The sequence below is a fragment of the Trichoderma evansii genome, assembly GCF_050947405.1.
Source record: "Trichoderma evansii strain SZMC 28006 chromosome Unknown GGI43scaffold_17, whole genome shotgun sequence".
Lineage (NCBI taxonomy): Eukaryota > Fungi > Ascomycota > Sordariomycetes > Hypocreales > Hypocreaceae > Trichoderma > Trichoderma evansii.
This window is the reverse complement of record NW_028145189.1, coordinates 236,252-253,962: the sequence shown is the minus strand read 5'-3', so window position 1 is coordinate 253,962 and position 17,711 is coordinate 236,252. Positions and strand designations below refer to the sequence as shown.

Genomic DNA, 17,711 nt, shown 5'->3' with positions numbered 1-17,711 from the left:
CTGTACTGTGCACCTACATCTCCCTTTATTTATTTCCAATTGTAACACTTTAACCATTTACTGCATTGGTCCCTCATCAATCAATCGCAACAAACAACCAAGCTCGTCTGATATCACATGTGCTACTCTATCCGCGGATAAACGCATGTATCAACAGTTACCACCACCTCCATTCTAGCAACAAACCGCAAAAGACATTAAAAAAAAAAGGACAAAAAAAATTCCGCCACCAGAGTGACGTTGCTTATACCTCTACTTTCTACTTTAGCTTTTGTGTGCCGATCGATGCCTATTTTGCGGCGCATCCCAAGCCTCTTTACGGAATAATTCAGCACAACCTTAAACTGACGGATAACGAACAAAACAAGTAACGGACGAACCTTTTTCCTTGGATCAACATCAAGCAACCAAACCAATTACCTTTTTTATATACCTTTCTTGACAACCGTATCCAAATCACCTGGATTCTTCTTCCATTTTTATCCCACCAGCAAACAACGAGCAAGCCGCAAACATCCTCTTCTACAGCACAACGTCACGCGCCATTCACAAAATGATGATGGCCGCCAACGGTGACGTCTCCGTGCCCCGCTCCGAGTCCCCCACTGGCTCGCCTCGATCCGCTTCCATTTCCCTACATGCGGCCGCGGCTATGAACGCCGGACTTCAACGAGAACCTTCACGCAGTACGTCGAGACCACCGAGTCAGAGCTTGATCTTGTGATATAGAGAGAGCTTGAATCTCCTTCCTTCTCTCTGTCTCTTTTCAATCTTTCATCCTTCATTCTCCGCGTCTAACCACTAAAGCTTCTCCAGGATCTTCCAACAACTCTCTCGCCCCCAGCCTCTCTTCTCCCACCTCCGGTCGGCGACGATCAACAATCCTCATGAACCTCCAGCTAAACGATCCGTCGGTGCCTGCGCCAGGCGAGATGTTTCAAGACCCCATACGAGCGAGCCCGCAGCCCATCAGCGCCGCTGTTTTGCCGCCAGATGCGAGCCGGCACCACAGAACTCCAAGCCTGGGCGAGCTTCACCAAGAGCTTGAAGCAGAGCAGGAGGGCCATGTCGTAAGATACTCTAACCCTATCTCTACGCAGAAAAATAAGCTAATTACCTGCTCTTCGCAGAATCGACTACTAAACATGATCCGGCAACAACAGCTAGAGCTTCAGCGCCTCCAAGCAAGCCACCCGCAAGCAGTCGCTGCAGACGAGGCTGCCGTAGGCTCCGAGAGAGCTCCTCGATCACTCCCCGTTCCCATCAACACTACCCAGTCTCCAACCGGCAATCATGTCCCGCCGTCAGCGTCTAGCTCCTCCTTTTCCCGATCGCCAATCTTCCCCCACCATCGAAATTCCATGGAAATGGCCCGCGCCGACATGCAGCGCCGGTCCAGGACGCCGAGCAGAAACGCCTCGCCTCGCCTGCGGGCGACTTCCATCAGCGCCGAGAGCGGGGACTGGTCTCTATTCCGTGACGAGAGCGCCTTTTATCAGGCTGAGACGCAGATGTTAACACGCGAGAATCAGATGCTCCGGCATCGGATTCGTGAATTGGGTAAGCTGTCATTTTTCACCTTTGCTGCTGCCTAAATGAGGAAATGGCTGGCTATACGAGTGTACATTGGCTAACATGCGTTATGCGTAACTCAGAGAAACAAGTCAACGACTTATCCACCAACTCCCCCGTACCAAACGAGCCCTCAGTATCTTCTAATCTCACTCGATCATCAACCTCAGCTGATGAGGTTGAGCCTGCGTCCAGGGCAGCATAGAAAGAGCTTTGATTTTATGTATTTATCTTGTGAATATGTGGCGATCACGGGTTATCAGCTATATGCAGGAAACTACCTAGTACTTTGAGATTGGCGGTCATCTTTTTCTTTTTCTTTTTTTTCTTTTGTTAACATGAGAGCCACATATATTGTTACGCAAGTGTTGCAGACACGGCAGTTTGCCATTTTAGCTGGCGTCTAGGACGAAGTAAATTGTTTTAAATACGCAAGACCAGCACGGGGATAATCTCAAAAGAACAATCCGAATTTAATTAAACCAAGTTTCCTCTTTATAGTCGATGTTTTATGTAAACGTTCCGTTGCCGGGGACCGCAGTTAGGCTAAACACTGTAGATCCAAACTCCGAGAACGCAATGGGCCAGCTCACTCATCGGAAACCTACGGGCGTTAGACACCTCAACCTCGGCTTTAATTAGAATTAACGATAAAGATGAATTGATTAAATTACAGACATATTCCAGTAAAGCTATATTTTACTTTACGTATTTAACTACTATGATCTGTGACTTTAAACATCTTCATACTGGAGCTACCGCATCTAAATCCGGGGTTAAAAGTGGGACCTTACCTTACTTCACCTCAAAGCTTCTCGCTCAAGATAGAACCTACCCTGAAACTAATTCAGGCGCTCTTAATTCACTCTTTTGCTTCAACAATTACTAAATAAAATAAAAAGACAAGATGCTGGCAAGGAGAGCAGCGAGATTGGTCTGCTCATCCAGCCACAATCACGTCCAAGCCTCAAATTTTAGCTCGACCGCAGCTGTCAGGGCAGACTTTACTCACGCGGTAAGTGAGTGAGCATCAGAGTTCACAACACCAAACGAGCCATATATACATACATCTCGAGCGATATAAAGCTTCTCCAAATTATACAATGATAACAACAAAAGCTAATACATCTATAGGTCATCGGCGGCGGCGTCGTCGGCCTCGCCATCGCCCGCCAACTCTCCCTCCGCAGCAACTCCTCCACCGTCCTCATCGAGCGCCACCCCGCCGTCGGCACCGAGACCTCCTCGCGCAACAGCGAGGTCATCCACGCGGGCATCTACTACGGCAAATCCAGCCTCAAGACGAAGCTCTGCATCCGCGGGAGGAACCTGCTCTATGAGCTCTGCGAGGCGCATGACGTTGCGCACAAGAGGACGGGCAAGTGGCTCGTTGCGCAGAATGCGGTGCAGAGAGAGGGGTTGGAGAGGATCTATGCCTTGTGTAGGGATGAGATTGACGTGCCGGTGAGGTGGGTTGGGCAGAAGGAGATAGAAGAGAAAGGTGAGGGCGTGAGGGCAGATGCTGGCGCGCTGGAGAGTCCTACGACGGGCATTGTTGATTCTCATGGCTTGATGCTCTGTCTCCAGGGCCTCTTTGAAGACGCTGGCGGTGTTGTCGCTCTTGGTTCTCCCGTCAAGGCCATCCGCGCTTTGTCTTCAGGATCATCAAACCCAGGTAGCTCTGGCTGGGAAATCGACGTCTCAGATGGCCCCGATGGCGACCTCTCCACCATCACCGCCGAAACCCTCATTAATACCGCCGGCCTCGGCGCCGCCGCCATCCACAACATGATTGTCCCTCCCTCGCAGCACAAGCAGCTCTTCTTCGCAAAGGGCAATTACTTCTCTTACTCGGCCTCGCGCCCAAAAATCTCGCGCCTCATTTATCCCGCCCCTGAGCCCGGCGCAGGAGGACTCGGCACTCATCTCACCCTCGACATGGCTGGACGAATCCGCTTCGGCCCAGATGTCGAGTGGGTAGACGATCCGAACGATTTGACACCCAATGCCTCACGGCTGGACCAGGCTATCGCCGAGATCCAAAAGTATCTTCCGGGAGTGGATGCCGGTGCTCTTGTGCCCGACTATGCTGGCATACGGCCTAAGCTTGCTTCCAAGGGCGCGGCGTTGGCTACGGATAAGAATTTCAACGACTTTATCATTCGGAAAGAAGAAGGATACGAGGGTTGGGTGAACCTCCTGGGCATTGAGAGTCCTGGATTGACAAGCAGCCTTGCCATTGCAGAAATGGTGGACCAGCTCCTATACGGTAGCCAAACAGGCACTGCAGAGTCGGTAAATGCATGATGAATTCAGAGATATAAATATTGAAAACATACACATCACCATATTATACAATTTCATCAGCGAATTGTTGGCAGAACAGAAAGAGAACAAATCTGCAATTTCCATAGAACCGGATATCATATACATTGAATAACCGAAACCCTGCAACAAGTCTGCATGCCGAAGAGGCTCAATAGAAATTAGATGTAAAAGAAGAAGAAAGAAAAGTGCAAAAAGACACAATGATTAAAGCGTGTCCAACAGCCAGTGCGTTCCGTTTCATAAACCATCAACTTCGGAGACCATTAAAAAGAGTGAGATATAAGAAGAAATATAAAGAGAAGGGGAATGGTAAAGCAAAAAGAGCAGCCAAGCAACCAAGCAAGTGCAAAGAGAGTCCCTAAACTTTTTTCCCATAGTTGTCCAAATCGGCAGCTTGCTGCGTCTTGGACACAAAAATGAAGAATGCCAACGCCATCCAATTCCTGCTACATGTGCAAAAAAATAGAAAAAATGCATGTTCTGTGATGAGGTTGTGATGCCCTTTCCGGCGGGCCTCGATGTGTCTTGACAGATGAGGTCGTATTAGCGCATTGAAATGCTGTTGTAGTACTGCCTGGCATAGAGGTCCACGCGTAACTGATAGATGCCATTTTGAGCACCAATGAAGCTGCAGAAATTAACATTTGTTAGCATCAATAAACAAACGTAGTCAATATATTGGAATGGACAAGAATGGATGGTCACAAAGTGGGGAAAGGGGCTTCTAAAAACTCACAGTATGGTGCCGTCTGCACTCCAGGACAATCCTGAAGTGTTATCTGGCGAGGGCGGAACCTCAAAGACACCGTGATCAGGCGCCAGTGTTCCTCGCACGGCGCTTTCCTCCCAACGACTTGCTACTTGATTGGGAATGCCCGGAATGGGACGATCATCGACAGCGCTTTCTGCTGAGGACCGCTCTCGGGCCTGAAGGATCTCCAGAACAGAGAGATATGATTGATCTTGCCTCTCTCGCTGCTCCCGCGAGGCGGCCATCATCTCGTTAATGCGTTCTATCCACCGCTGATCGGCCCGTCCACTGCCACCTGAGCTGTTTTCCCGCATGAGCTGGCGCGCATTACGCACGCGCTCCTGAGCTCGTTCCCGATGGTCTCTGTAGACATTCATCAGATCATTTGGGCCAGAATTGGTGCCCTGACGGGCCGCCCGGGTGGTGAATGAGGATGTCGCCGGAAGCAGCCCGCTGCCTCGATCATCACCAAAAGGAGGATTGCCTCTCTCTCGGCGCCGGCGTTCGCTCTGAATCGCTTCGAGAACCCTCGTTTCGGCAGGTGTCAGCGGTTGGTGCATCATTTGAGCTGTGAAGAAGCTCGTAGCCGTAAGGGGTGGATTTAAAGGCTCTCCTCTAGTCATCCGAGCTTCCAACAGCCGTGGATCAATAGTCTGTGTGTCAAAAATGCTAATGTGCTCATATTCCTCCTCTTTATTAAGATCAATAATCTGCCGGACCATAAAATTATGCCTCACATCAGCAATACCAATGCGGCCGCGATCTTCAGTCCAGGCGAGCAGGTCATACGGGCCAGGGCAGAAAGCCATGTCCCGGACGGCTCCCGGTCCGCTATTGGGACGGGAAGATTGAAACGTATTGATGAGCGGGTCAACAGTATCATCCTCCAACTGTGTCGCGTTGAATATCGAAATAGTGCCGTGCTGAGTTCCAACAGCAAGATAAGTACCAGACGCAGAAAAGGACGCCGCAAAGCTTCCGCGGCTGTCCGTCTTGTCATCCTTTTTCTGGCTTCTGAGTAGGATCCTCCGCTTAAGTTCCCATTGCCCTGGGGTAGCTGAAACCCCAACACGCCGGTGAATGTATAGATATGGATCGTCTAGGATTGCGATTAGGAGGCGCCCATCAGGCGAAATGATGGCCCTATTAACAAAATCCGGGTATTGGACAATCTCCAGGGGCTCAATGTCCTCATGTTCATCGAATTCATTCAGACTGACGATGGCCACAGTTCGATCATTGTTCGCTAGAACTGCTACGGGCTCATCGTAAGCATGTCTGCTGAGGGGCAAACCCTGGCCCTGGGGAGGAGGAAACCATAGCGTGATGCAGTTGACTCGCTCTTTGGCGAGCTTCATGCTCTTTGCGGTGACTTTATGCGCCTGTTGAGCCGCAGTTGTAAGCATGTTGAGCGCAGCCTCCTCGGGCGAGGTTGTGGACTCATCGCTGGCCAGAGAGGGGCCGGCACCAGAAGCCGAGTCAAGAGTAGCGTTCTGGGAGGCGTCCGATGCTTGGCCGCCCTCTTCTTCAAGTCGTATAGCCACAAACTCGCCCGTCTCGCTGCCACAGCACAGCCATCCGTTCTCGCCCACAAGACACCGCGGTGCAAATGTAAGATGCTTGATCGTTTCGCAGCTGCGAGCCTGGGTATTTAGCCGCTGGATTTGGCGGCTCCCAACACCGCCGGGGTAAAAGAGGTTGTAATTGTTCTCGGCACTTATAAGGGAGCGCAGCTGCCAATGTCTGAACGCGGGTGGAACCAATGGGTTAGTAATTGACATAAGCTGATTTTAGAAGAGTAGGCATATCGACGTACTGTGAGCGGACCGGAACTCGGAAGTGCGTGCGTTGAATCCTGGAGATGAGGCGGTCGGAAAACACGAAACTGTATAGCCATTTAGAATTGCTGTGGTTAACCAACTTGCTGAGGCGAGGGATAGGACTCACGATTCATCGTCTCTGCGAGCCATGCTTGCGTTGTCGGTAGATAATTCGTCGTATTGCATTAGATCCAGTCCAATGACTAAAAGGGCTCAGCTGCGTGTATTGCAGCACCCAAAGAAGGTGAAACCAGGCACAAAAAGATGTACAGGTTATAACACCACTTTGGGTTCGGCGATGACGCTGATATGGAAGCGTGTTGCGTGCCTCCAAAAGAAAGTTTCGAGCCGGAGGAAGAACGCCGCAGGACCAAGAAGCCGAGTCAATGCACCAGGCAAGGAACAAGGAGATAGTCCTGTGATGAAAGCAAAGCGCGGAGGTGCTGGCGCGAGAGCACAGACAAGTGTTGGAAAAAAGGGGGGAGAGAGCAAGAGAAGGGAGATGGCGTGAGGAGAAGCGTCGTGATGCGATTGGGTTGCGAGGCAAGAAGCAAAACACAGGCTCAGATGGAGGTGGCGGGCTTATGCCAGAGCCTGGCCTTTAGTGAGGTCGCAGCGCAGCTGCAGTGCGTACAGGGTACTTTCGCGCCTTATCGACGCCTTATCGCCCGCTGGAGCGTCGCGCAAGTACCCTGAACCTTTAGCTGGGGAGAGGTAGTCGTGCTAAGGTGCGCTACAGCGGCTCCCCGGATAGACGAACCGCGGATGGGTGAGAAGTGGATAAATGACGTCTGACAGTTTGAAGAACAGCGAAAAGTTGCTTTACACTATAAGTGTTGTCACTGTTTGCTTTACATACTTCTCACCACATCAAAGGGTTGGTGAGACACGTCTTGCTATAGCTGGTACAATAAGAATGTTTGCATTGGTCTCTCAGAGTACTTGTATTTGAATTTGCAGCCTGCAGCTGAGTGATATGGGTTATGCTGGCACGAGTAAGAACACTTGCTGTACGCAGTATGGGTGCGACAATGCATGGGAGATGTCACCAAGCCCAATGATATCGCTTCGCTTCAGCGCCTGGCCACGAGCCTACTGCAATCAATGCCTTAGTACAGTAGCAGTGCCTTAGTCGTATGCTACCAAGTAAACGAGACCCCAGGAACTACAGAACAACTCCCTGGCAGACGTAGCACAAGTCGTGGCAATAATGCTAGCTTCAATATGGAGCCATATCGAAAGCAATAAACCTTGCATCAACTTGGCCCCCAAGTGGTATTTGGCTTGTTGACAGGGCTTCGAATAGTCTCAAAAGTAAAGAAAATGGCGACAAGGTTGTCGGGCACAGTAGCTTGCGGGGGCCATTGCTTGAGACATGGGGCATCAGTGCATTGCATGTTTGCTTGCGTTTGTATCAAGTACTCCATACATGCAGTTTTATATGTGGTGGTTTGGGCTGAACTGTTATGCACGAAGGCCTGCCCTCCGTCCTCGTATACACCGGGCTGCGTAACCGATAGCTCAGCAATAGTTGTTGACACTATTGCAACAACCTTTCAGTAAATAATCATTATTGTCAATATTCTCATTGAGTATTGTATAGATGCAGTCAACCGTGCAAGGCGACAATTTTCACATTGAGCCGATCATAGCCTTGGCTATAGCTATCATCGTGCCGATTCACCCCTGCTTAGCTCTCGCGCTCAGCTCTCTTTCTTCTCGCTCCTCCCGCGGCTCGCCTCTCGACAGATCCATCCATCCGTCCCCACCGGCGCTGCTATGTATCAATTAAGGTATCGACCTCTGTCAACGGCGAGCTAAACGCCTATTGCGGAGGTACATTACTCGAGCTGCGTGCCTCAAATGACCTCAATGCCGAGAATGCCTGTCGGATCAATACTTGTTCCGCCCGCCTAGACCCGGGACTACGGGACGGGGGCCTTCGTTGCCTCTTTCTGTCGGCTTCTATGGCCGACCACTCACAGCACCAGTTGCGGCTTTTCCAAGGCTAGCGGAAAAAAAAAAAATTCGTCTCTCCACCATCTTCTTCTCGAGTATCCATCCAATTCTTCTCTCCATATCATCTCCTCATTCTCGGATCGCGTGTCCTTCCTTTTCCTCTTCTCTTTTTTTTCATCCATTGTATACCCCCCAATTCACATTCGTCATGTTGGCTTCGCGATTCTCCAGAGCTGTAAGTGCCAGAAACACATGCCGAGTTAACAGCGTCCCACATTGAATGCTTGCTAACACGCCGTCTGAATAGCTTCCCCGAGCTTCTCCCCTCGTCGCTCGCTCGGCTGCCTTTGCCAGAGCTCCTTCAGTCGCAAAGTTTGCTCGCTATGAGTCAACAGCTGCTGAGGGTGACGGCAAGGTCACCGGTGCCGTCATTGGTATCGATCTGGGAACCACCAACTCTGCCGTCGCCATCATGGAGGGCAAGACACCCCGCATCATTGAGAACGCCGAAGGTTAGTCACATTCTTGTTTTGCGCCGCTGATGACCGGTTCACTCGGTCATTGCTTGCATCCTCGTTCGCTTTGCGCATTGCTGACATGTAATCTTTCCCATTCTCTAGGTGCCCGCACCACTCCCTCAGTAGTTGCCTTTGCTGAGGATGGTGAGCGTCTGGTCGGTGTTGCTGCCAAGCGACAGGCTGTTGTCAACCCTGAGAACACTCTCTTCGCCACCAAGCGATTGATCGGTCGCAAGTTCAAGGACGCTGAGGTCCAGCGAGACATCAAGGAGGTCCCCTACAAGATTGTCCAGCACTCCAACGGCGATGCCTGGGTTTCTGCCCGTGACCAGAAGTACTCTCCCTCACAGATTGGTGGCTTCGTCCTCAACAAGATGAAGGAGACTGCCGAGGCCTACCTGTCCAAGCCCGTCAAGAACGCCGTCGTCACCGTCCCCGCCTACTTCAACGATGCTCAGCGTCAGAGCACCAAGGACGCCGGTCAGATTGCCGGTCTCAACGTTCTCCGTGTCGTCAACGAGCCTACCGCCGCTGCTCTGGCCTACGGTCTGGAGAAGGAGGCTGACCGCGTTGTCGCTGTCTACGATCTGGGTGGTGGTACCTTCGATATCTCCATCCTCGAGATCCAGAACGGTGTCTTCGAGGTCAAGTCCACCAACGGTGACACCCACCTTGGTGGTGAGGATTTCGATATCCACCTGGTTCGCCACATGGTTGGCGAGTTCAAGAAGACTTCTGGACTCGACCTTGCCGGTGACCGCATGGCTATCCAGCGTATCCGTGAGGCTGCCGAGAAGGCCAAGATTGAGCTGTCTTCGTCTCTCCAGACCGACATCAACCTGCCTTTCATCACTGCCGACGCTTCCGGCCCCAAGCACATCAACCTGAAGCTCACTCGTGCCCAGCTCGAGAAGATGGTCGACCCCCTCATTACCCGAACCATCGAGCCCGTTCGCAAGGCCCTGAAGGACGCCGGTCTCCAGGCCAAGGACATCCAGGAGGTCATCCTGGTTGGTGGTATGACTCGTATGCCCAAGGTTGCCGAGTCCGTCAAGTCCATCTTCGGCCGTGATCCCGCTAAGTCTGTCAACCCCGACGAGGCTGTTGCCATGGGTGCTGCTATCCAGGGTGCTGTCCTCTCTGGTGAGGTCAAGGACCTCCTTCTCCTTGACGTCACCCCCCTGTCTCTCGGTATTGAGACCCTGGGCGGTGTCTTCACCCGTCTGATCAACCGAAACACCACCATCCCCACCAAGAAGTCCCAGGTCTTCTCCACTGCTGCCGACTCCCAGACCGCTGTCGAGATCAAGGTCTTCCAGGGTGAGCGTGAGCTGGTCAAGGACAACAAGCTGCTCGGAAACTTCCAGCTCGTTGGTATCCCTCCTGCCCGCCGTGGTGTTCCCCAGATCGAGGTCACCTTCGACATTGACGCCGATTCTATCGTCCACGTCCACGCCAAGGACAAGTCCACCAACATGGACCAGTCTATCACCATTGCCTCTGGATCTGGTCTCTCTGACAACGAGATTCAGCAGATGGTTGAGGACTCCGAGAAGTACGCCGAGTCCGACAAGGAGCGCAAGTCTGCCATTGAGGGCAGCAACCGCGCCGACAGCGTCCTGAACGACACTGAGCGTGCTCTGGATGAGTATGCCGACAAGCTCGACAAGGCCGAGGCCGACGGTCTCCGCGAGAAGATTGCCTCTCTCCGCGAGTACGTCTCCAAGATCCAGTCTGGTGAGACCACCGCCACCGCCGAGGAGATCAAGGAGAAGACCGACGAGCTCCAGGTCGCCTCCCTGAACCTCTTCGACAAGATGCACAAGGCCCGCAACGAGGGTGCCCAGCAGCAGCAGTCTGGTGAGCAGTCCACCGAGGGCGAGAAGAAGGATGAGAACAAGCCTTAAATGGGTCTTGGGATCAAGAGAGCAAAGAAAAACAAAAAAAATCCAATTTAAAAAAGAAGAAATTTCTCATGTATCAAAATCACATTTACTGTTCGGATATTCAAAAGAAGCACGGGCGCGGCATAGATCCCCCTTCTTGTTGTATTTATGATGTACTCATATCGCGCCTAAGCTGCTATGCAACTTGAACCTATTTCCTATTTCCTATCTCTTTTTTTACCAATGTCGTTAATACCTATTGGCTGGCGGAACAGGCGTTGGAGCATCAAAAAACACTCGGGAGATTCTGTCTCCTGTTATTTTTATTTATTATTTCTTGTTAAGGCTGCTTATTGAAAGCATTGAACGTGAACGGTCACTGGGAGGTGGGTGGTATGGACAATGGGATAAACCCAAGAAAAAAAAAAGAGAAAGAGACCTTTGGTGGATAGGTAGTTAGATGAATAATGATTTTCTCCCCTCTACTTTTCTTGGAAGTGCTCCAATGGCTTTGTTATATGCTTGTGCGCGTGTGTTACTTGTATGACTATCGATTTACAACTTTTAAGCCATCCATGCCCATGCTGTGTTCAACGTATTTGTCCCATGCCAATTAATTGAGTCCTTTCCATGGACGTTTTTACCCTTCCCTTTAGCCACATGGTTTGAAGCTGGCTGCTCCAGCGGATCATCATATAATTCGCCCGGAAGAAGAGGCTGCATATCGCTCTCTTCATCGCCAACATAAACCCTTTCATCGCGGAGGAATATATCGCGAATATTCATGGTTTTCCTTCGAGGATCCTTGTGAGTGCGCATGGAGAGATAGTCTGGAGAAGTGGCTTCATCCAGCACCATTTCTGGGTACGGCGAAGCATTGTTGTTGCTGTATTCGCGCGGCGGCATGTCATCGTGCGCGGTGGCGCGGATCGTGAAGAAGACGAGGCAGAGCATTATGGATACGCAGAGGAAAATGGGAAGGATTATGCAGATGGCGTTTGTGAAGTCCATGGTTGAAAGCATAAGAGGTAGAACGATGAGGAGATACGCTTCATACGCAGTGGAAGGCGAGGACGAAGATCTATTTTCCTTTCCTTTCCTTTTTTTTTAGCGGGTGAATCTACTTCAAACACAACAGTTCATGAGACAAAGTCATCAGGTTGGCCAGGAATTTTGATATTTCCCCTGTTTGCTATAGGCGCAAAGTAGTAGTATTAGCTTCATCCCCCCTTTTCATTCCAGCCACGCGATTCCATAACGTGACTGCCCGTGAGACAATTCAAGCATATTTAGCATGACAATCAACTTGTGAGACAAACCCTAACATATGCCTGCACTGTAATTCTTTATAGATCGACGAGAGGAACAGCAATCATATTAAAAACGGTCATCAGATTTTTGGGTCACCAGGTATATGATGTTTAGACGGTAATATTGATATAGGAGGAATCGGAGAATATTTTGCTAGGTTTTGTAACAGATAGAACAGGCACGAGCCAAGTTTATGCCCTTCCAAAGCCAAACCAGCCTCTCTTCTGAGCAGGTTTCTCAGCCTCGGCAGCCTCAGCACCTTGGGTATCTGCCGCCTCAACCTCTTTTTGAGGATAGTGAATGTAATTCCAGGCAACGTCGAGGAAAATGGGCTTGACAGGCATCACTTCCAGACTCGGAGGGAACTCGACAACGTTGTCGAGATCAGCTCCGCCGATGGGATATTCGTGCAGCTTCTCGACAAGAGGAGCGTGGCTTTGATACTCATCGATTTGAACCTGCTTCTTCCGCAGGTTATCGACGTGGACGATAGCACGGTGGCGTTGTAGCTCGCCATCAACCACTTGTTCTAAAAACTTGATGGAAGCAGGAGAGATGTCAAGGCTCAAGGGGAGCTCGTCAGAAGAGGCCTCTGTGTTTGGAAGCTTGGCGACTGCCTTCAAGCTGAAACTCAAAGCTCGGTTGATAAGAGCCAAGGCGTTTGCAGAGTTGCCAATGATGGCGTGTGACCGGGCAACGGCGAGGTGTCTATGCATCTTGGTTAGCAATTTGATTCAAATTTGTTTTTTGTCTCCCTCGTGGGTAAACTGTATTAGGGTTAAGAAACAGTACGTACTTTAATGCGATAAAGTATTGTTCATAAGATTCAATCCGTGCAGCCAGCTCTTCATCAGCAGCCACGCCAGGCAATTCCCTGATAGACTCCAAGTTCTGAAGGATTCCATCGTAAAGAGCACCCTTCTCCTTGAGCTTCGCCAGCTTCTTGCCAGATGGCAATTCCCTCTCTTTCTTCGCTTCCTCTGATGTCGCAGCGTCCTTCTTCTTTCTCCTCCTCAGTGAGCCATATTCCTCTGTAGCTCCATCATGAGGACCTGTAAGAACGCGGTTACGACCGATTCTCCAGCTGATCATCTCGTAGTTGACAGCTGTGCGTGTAATCTGTAGCCGTTGCATTCTGGGGTCGCTTTGGCTGACGCCATCTGCCTTGATATCATCAATTGCTTGTTTTGTGGCATCAACAGCATCTTGGGTGGCTATTAGAATTTCGTCATAAGCAGCAGCTACCTCGTGTAGACCCTTGTCCTGAGATTTGGCCACGGCTTGTGAAAGCCTCTCCTTGGCTTCACTAACAGTTGCCCAAGCTGTGGCTATTTGGGCATCCTCAATTTGGACTTGATGGCGGCGCCAATTGAGTGTCTGGGGAGCAGTTTCGCTTCCTGCGATGTTGTCTGTCGACTCTGGCTGCGCCTCGCCGAGAATAGTAGCGTCAATTCGGTTGATTTCCTGAACTAAAGTGTCGTCTGATCGCGGGAAGGCATTCTTCGCAAGGGTTGCAACTGAGACTGTTCGAGGTGTCTTGAGCTGATACGCAGCAAACCGGATTGATGGCTCTACAGTCTCAGAGAGCAAATCCTTGTACAAGTCGCTTTTGCTGGCGGTAGCCAGCGCATTGTAAATGACGTAAGTCGTAGCATAGCTCCTCAAACAAGCCTCCCAGCTGTTCTTTTCGAACTGCATGGCGCCTCGAATGAGGGACGCATATGCCTGAGCTTCGAGAACATCGGTGGTAGTCGCACCGCTGATATCGGTCTGCGAGAGAATGCGGACAACCTGCTCAGCACTTCGAGCTGCTTTCTCGAGCCGCGAGACAATGTGGGACCGAGCACGGCCAACAATTCCCCTCTGGTCAACCGAATGGGCGGCCTTGATGCTCATTGCCTGAGCCCAGGCACGTTCGCTGGTAAGGAGGAGCACGTAGACATGTCTAGGAAGCGCAACGAGGCCCAGTCAGCTCCACTGCTGCCACAGACGGCGAATAACACACAGGGATGAGGAGAGAATAAGGCAGATGGATGATATCATACTCATTGTTTGTCTTGACGTCCTCGGCGGTAGCTTGCTCGGCCTTGCGGAACTTGCCTCGATTCTTGGTGACGGTGCCGAGCTTCCTGCGCGAGTTGAGGAGGCGTTTGGACAGCTGGCCGTGATAGGTGGAATAATCGCCGTAGAGCAGGGCCTTGTCGCGGCCCTGGATGATGAAGCTAGTGATGTCCATTGTCAGATGAGACTCTGGCCGCTTCAACGCCTGGGTGAATCAATGGAAGCTGTCGGCGTGTGCTTGTTCGCAGCGGCCAGGCTGTTCTGCAACCAGCTAGCAGCAGGTTTCTTGGCCTGGGATTGGCGGGGATGGCGGGGCAGCCTCTTTTTTTTTCCAGCAGAGCACGAGACGAGGCTCGCAGATTCGTGGGATGGTGCTTACATAATGCTACTTGGATGCTGATATAAAGTTTGCGGTTTAAGTTCACTAGCGGTACTTGCCCGTCGAGTGCATCTACTTGGCCAGAGGCAGCTCGACAGCTTCAATGTCTGTACTGGTACATGCATGCATGATTCAAAATATTATGCCTACGCAGCAGCATCGCTTACAGACAAGGCAGCATATTATGCGCGATTTGATTTAGAGTTTCTGGATGTCTTTTGTCGGCTTTAAGACGTGATCTGGGCTCATCATTGCCATTTGGAGCAATGCCTGTCTGGGTGAAGTGAGTGAGTGAAACATGGCTTTCGTTTTTTTGCACATACGGGCGAGCGGCAAGCTCAGAACTGCTCTTTGGGCTTGACGAAATCCTGCCTGTATAATTAATGTTCCATAAATAGATTCAGATCAACTATTGGCACCGATGAAGACCCCCACTATAGATGAAGCAGGCGGCTGAGACATCCTCTGAGACATCCATCCACTGCAATATTGAGCGATCTTGGGTCTTGCGATGGTCACCGATTTGTCCCTCTTTGCCTTGATCGATTACGCTGCTGAGATAAATCTGGATCGGCTTCACTGTGGGGTGCACAAGAGTCTTACGATTATTGTCTTGGGCTCATACGACCACCAGGACGAGCACGGAACGATGCAGTTGTGGCAATCGATGCTAGTACTATGCATGTCTCGCCCGATGGTCTCGGATCCATCCCCAGAACGGTAGTAGTATCTCTCTCGTAGAGTACTTGCATGTGCTCTGTAGCAGCAGCAATAGCCGGTGGGCGTAATACGCACATTGCCGACGTGTAGAATATTACCAATCCCATCGTCGTCAGCACTCGTCCAAGGTGCGGTCTGATGCTGGGTATGATCCGATGTGGTGGTCGGCTCTCTTCATGCAAGCACGGCTCAAATGCTCCTTTTACCGGGGTCTATGCGGCTCCATCACCTTCAGCTCGGATGATCCGAAGCTAGCAGCCTTGTGACGGTCCCTCGCCATGATGCCGAGCAATACCAGTACGCTACTGGGCAAATCGTGTCTAGTGGCCTTTTCTCACCTTCTCTTGCTCAATAGGAATTGGAGAAGAGTGCTTGATATCGCCTCGCCTCACTGTCTTGCTTTCCCCGCTTCTCCCAGGCATCCGGTCCCAGAGACAGAGAGACAAGTCAACCCCGTATCGTCGATGAAAGCACATGCAAAAATGCAAAAGCAGAGCGAGAATGTACATGTATCGCATATGCAGCCCCGTCTGCATGTCTTATCCTTCAGCCCTCCATGAACGAATGGCGTTTGGCAGCGGCAGCGATGGGTGTGGGTGGTGTATCCAATCCTTATTGTCCGGCGTCAAAAGTCGGTTACGACTCATGTCAGCCATGCATATGTGCGGGCACGCTCTGGAAGACATAATTTGCTACGAGCAAACGAGACCAAGGAAGACAGAAAATTGATATAATACAGACCAATATGCTTGGACGGAGGTCGGCAATCGTCGATAGTCGCTCGGGGGATTTTGGTGCGCATCAGTCAGGGATCACGACAGCAAGGGTGGTGACCTTGCAGGACGAGATACTGGACGTTTGCATCACGTGCCCCCATGCATCTTGCAGTGCAGGGCCATCCGCTGGGGCCTCCCAAGGTCCAAGGGACCACCCACAGGGCAGCGCTCCAGGCATCGAGGCGCTGGAGATGGATGGCTTTGGGCTTCTGGAGCACTGGAGCCTTCTGGGGACGCGCCACTGCTGTGGAGGGTGCACGGCCCACGGCGATCCCTGTCGCTGCAAACGGTGCTGTGCAGGTGACCAGCTTGGCTGCAGTAGCCGCTGGTTTTTTTCTTTGGCTTGCTGCCGCTCATATGGCGGGTTGGTGTGGCGGTAGCTGCGGCAGTGACAGGCAGGATTCGTCCGCGTTTGATGTATGATGAAATCCGGGTCCGAGATTTTTTTAGTTGTCGATGGAACAAGAAACTTGGATGCCTCATATGGAACGCAGGCTGCAAGGTAGGGTGGTATTATATCGTTGTATGCAGTCCTCAAGTCGGCAATGCCCTAATAACAGTGAGGACTTAATAAAGTCAGCTGCCAAAGACGAGAAAGAGGGTATCGAGAGTACCCATTTCTCCACTACGAAATCGCGATACTACTCAGTAACCAAGCCTCTCTCTCTCCCTCAAGGCTCTACTGCAAGCCAAGGGTTGTGCAGCAATAGTGCCGGTGTAATGGCTGCCATTTTATAATAGATATTATAAAACAAAAAGTTAAAAGAAACAACATGCATCACCCGGCAATCGTAATTCCAGGCCAGTTTGCAGGTACCTTCGCCCTTTGTAGCAACCTCAAGCAGGCCCCAAGAGCCCACCTCCAGTTTTTTGCAGTCGATTTAGCGCCCCGCCTTCCAGACTATTTCCTCGCTGCTGCAGCCACTCAGCGTCCGCCGATACCAGCTGCACGCTCTGATCAGTCCCGCCATGTACTCCGTAATGCTTGATGCTTGATGCTGGCCCGCTAGGCCGCCGCCCACTAAATTTCCACTACCGCTGCGACCTGCCTGGCGACATGTTTCTGCATCCGCGAAGCCTCTGCCGAATAGACTCACTCACGCCAATCCCATCGCCAGCAACTGGCTCTCTTCTTTTTTCTTTTTCTCTTGTCTTCTGCTCTCCACTCTCCCTCCCTGATCTTCCTCCGCTACTGGCTGTGTCTCTGCCGCTGTCTCAGCCAGCCTGGAAAGAAACGAAAAGAACGAGCGCGTTTGCGGCTGAGACAGAAATCATTAACGAACGACGTGCATTGCGGCCTCTCCACGGCCTCTGATGCTGCTGCGGCCACCAGCTGGAGCCTTGTGCTCTATCACCGTCAAGATTCCAGCCCATTGTTGACAGCTGCTCTTATTTCTTGTTTTTTTCCTTTTCGTTTCGGGCTGCTTCTCGGTGCTTCAGACTATTTATCTTATGCTCTCCTCTTCACATCCCGCATATTCGCCTCCCGCTATTTATCCCTCCCGCGCTCTATACCGAACATAAAATTTTACCCAGCGCCTCCCTCTTCCTTCTGCTCGTCTCAACTTCATCCTCGAGCAGCATTTACTCTTCCGCATCGGTTTTTCATTTAACTATCGTCTGGGAGGCT

At 51.2% G+C, this 17,711-nt stretch overlaps 6 protein-coding genes across 6 annotated transcripts; 2 read left to right on the top strand and 4 right to left on the bottom strand.

Moving 5' to 3' along the window:
- Positions 1-556: 556 nt before the first annotated feature.
- GGI43DRAFT_424270 (FAD dependent oxidoreductase) lies at positions 557-3,879 on the top strand (the record flags this gene model as incomplete). The annotated part of the gene is made up of 5 exons (XM_083208347.1): positions 557-686; positions 817-1,070; positions 1,131-1,560; positions 1,656-1,750; positions 2,707-3,879. The coding sequence occupies 5 exons, from the start codon at positions 557-559 to the stop codon at positions 3,877-3,879; spliced, it is 2,082 nt and encodes a 693-aa protein (XP_083058290.1).
- A 348-nt stretch (positions 3,880-4,227) lies between these two features.
- On the bottom strand, positions 4,228-6,826 carry GGI43DRAFT_115847 (uncharacterized protein). The gene is made up of 4 exons (XM_083198972.1): positions 6,599-6,826; positions 6,468-6,536; positions 4,637-6,394; positions 4,228-4,528 (listed from the first exon to the last, which is right to left on the bottom strand). The coding sequence occupies exons 1-4, from the start codon at positions 6,655-6,657 to the stop codon at positions 4,444-4,446; spliced, it is 1,971 nt and encodes a 656-aa protein (XP_083058289.1). The 5' UTR covers positions 6,658-6,826; the 3' UTR covers positions 4,228-4,443.
- A 1,812-nt stretch (positions 6,827-8,638) lies between these two features.
- Positions 8,639-10,855, top strand: GGI43DRAFT_424268 (heat shock protein 70 family; the record flags this gene model as incomplete). Its single annotated transcript, XM_083208346.1, has 3 exons — positions 8,639-8,665; positions 8,738-8,942; positions 9,051-10,855. The coding sequence occupies 3 exons, from the start codon at positions 8,639-8,641 to the stop codon at positions 10,853-10,855; spliced, it is 2,037 nt and encodes a 678-aa protein (XP_083058288.1).
- Positions 10,856-11,316: 461 nt separating this feature from the next.
- GGI43DRAFT_385906 (uncharacterized protein) lies at positions 11,317-11,845 on the bottom strand (the record flags this gene model as incomplete). Its single annotated transcript, XM_083203722.1, has 2 exons — positions 11,317-11,381; positions 11,479-11,845. 2 exons carry the CDS (start codon positions 11,843-11,845, stop codon positions 11,317-11,319), a joined length of 432 nt encoding a protein of 143 aa, XP_083058287.1.
- A 251-nt stretch (positions 11,846-12,096) lies between these two features.
- On the bottom strand, positions 12,097-14,785 carry GGI43DRAFT_115785 (signal recognition particle subunit SRP68). The gene is made up of 3 exons (XM_083198971.1): positions 14,191-14,785; positions 12,942-14,090; positions 12,097-12,853 (listed from the first exon to the last, which is right to left on the bottom strand). Exons 1-3 carry the CDS (start codon positions 14,379-14,381, stop codon positions 12,337-12,339), a joined length of 1,857 nt encoding a protein of 618 aa, XP_083058286.1. The 5' UTR covers positions 14,382-14,785; the 3' UTR covers positions 12,097-12,336.
- Positions 14,786-15,518: 733 nt separating this feature from the next.
- On the bottom strand, positions 15,519-15,945 carry GGI43DRAFT_115783 (uncharacterized protein). The gene has a single exon (XM_083198970.1). The coding sequence runs from the start codon at positions 15,839-15,841 to the stop codon at positions 15,626-15,628; it is 216 nt and encodes a 71-aa protein (XP_083058285.1). The 5' UTR covers positions 15,842-15,945; the 3' UTR covers positions 15,519-15,625.
- Between the last annotated feature and the right edge of the window lie 1,766 nt (positions 15,946-17,711).

What these genes read in the sequence shown, in the direction of transcription:
- GGI43DRAFT_115847 (XM_083198972.1), bottom strand. Translation starts at nt 6,657, where the DNA reads ATGCAATACGACGAATTATCTACCGACAACGCAAGCATGGCTCGCAGA. An exon ending in GCTCGCAGAGACGATGAATC is followed by an intron (nt 6,537 to 6,598) that starts GTGAGTCCTATC and finishes ATGGCTATACAG; the next exon opens with TTTCGTGTTTTCCGACCGCC. An exon ending in AGTGCAGACGGCACCATACT is followed by an intron (nt 4,529 to 4,636) that starts GTGAGTTTTTAG and finishes TAATTTCTGCAG; the next exon opens with CTTCATTGGTGCTCAAAATG.
- GGI43DRAFT_115785 (XM_083198971.1), bottom strand. Translation starts at nt 14,381, where the DNA reads ATGGACATCACTAGCTTCATCATCCAGGGCCGCGACAAGGCCCTGCTC. An exon ending in GACGTCAAGACAAACAATGA is followed by an intron (nt 14,091 to 14,190) that starts GTATGATATCAT and finishes TGCGCTTCCTAG; the next exon opens with ACATGTCTACGTGCTCCTCC. An exon ending in CAATACTTTATCGCATTAAA is followed by an intron (nt 12,854 to 12,941) that starts GTACGTACTGTT and finishes CAAGATGCATAG; the next exon opens with ACACCTCGCCGTTGCCCGGT.
- GGI43DRAFT_115783 (XM_083198970.1), bottom strand. Translation starts at nt 15,841, where the DNA reads ATGCAGACGGGGCTGCATATGCGATACATGTACATTCTCGCTCTGCTT.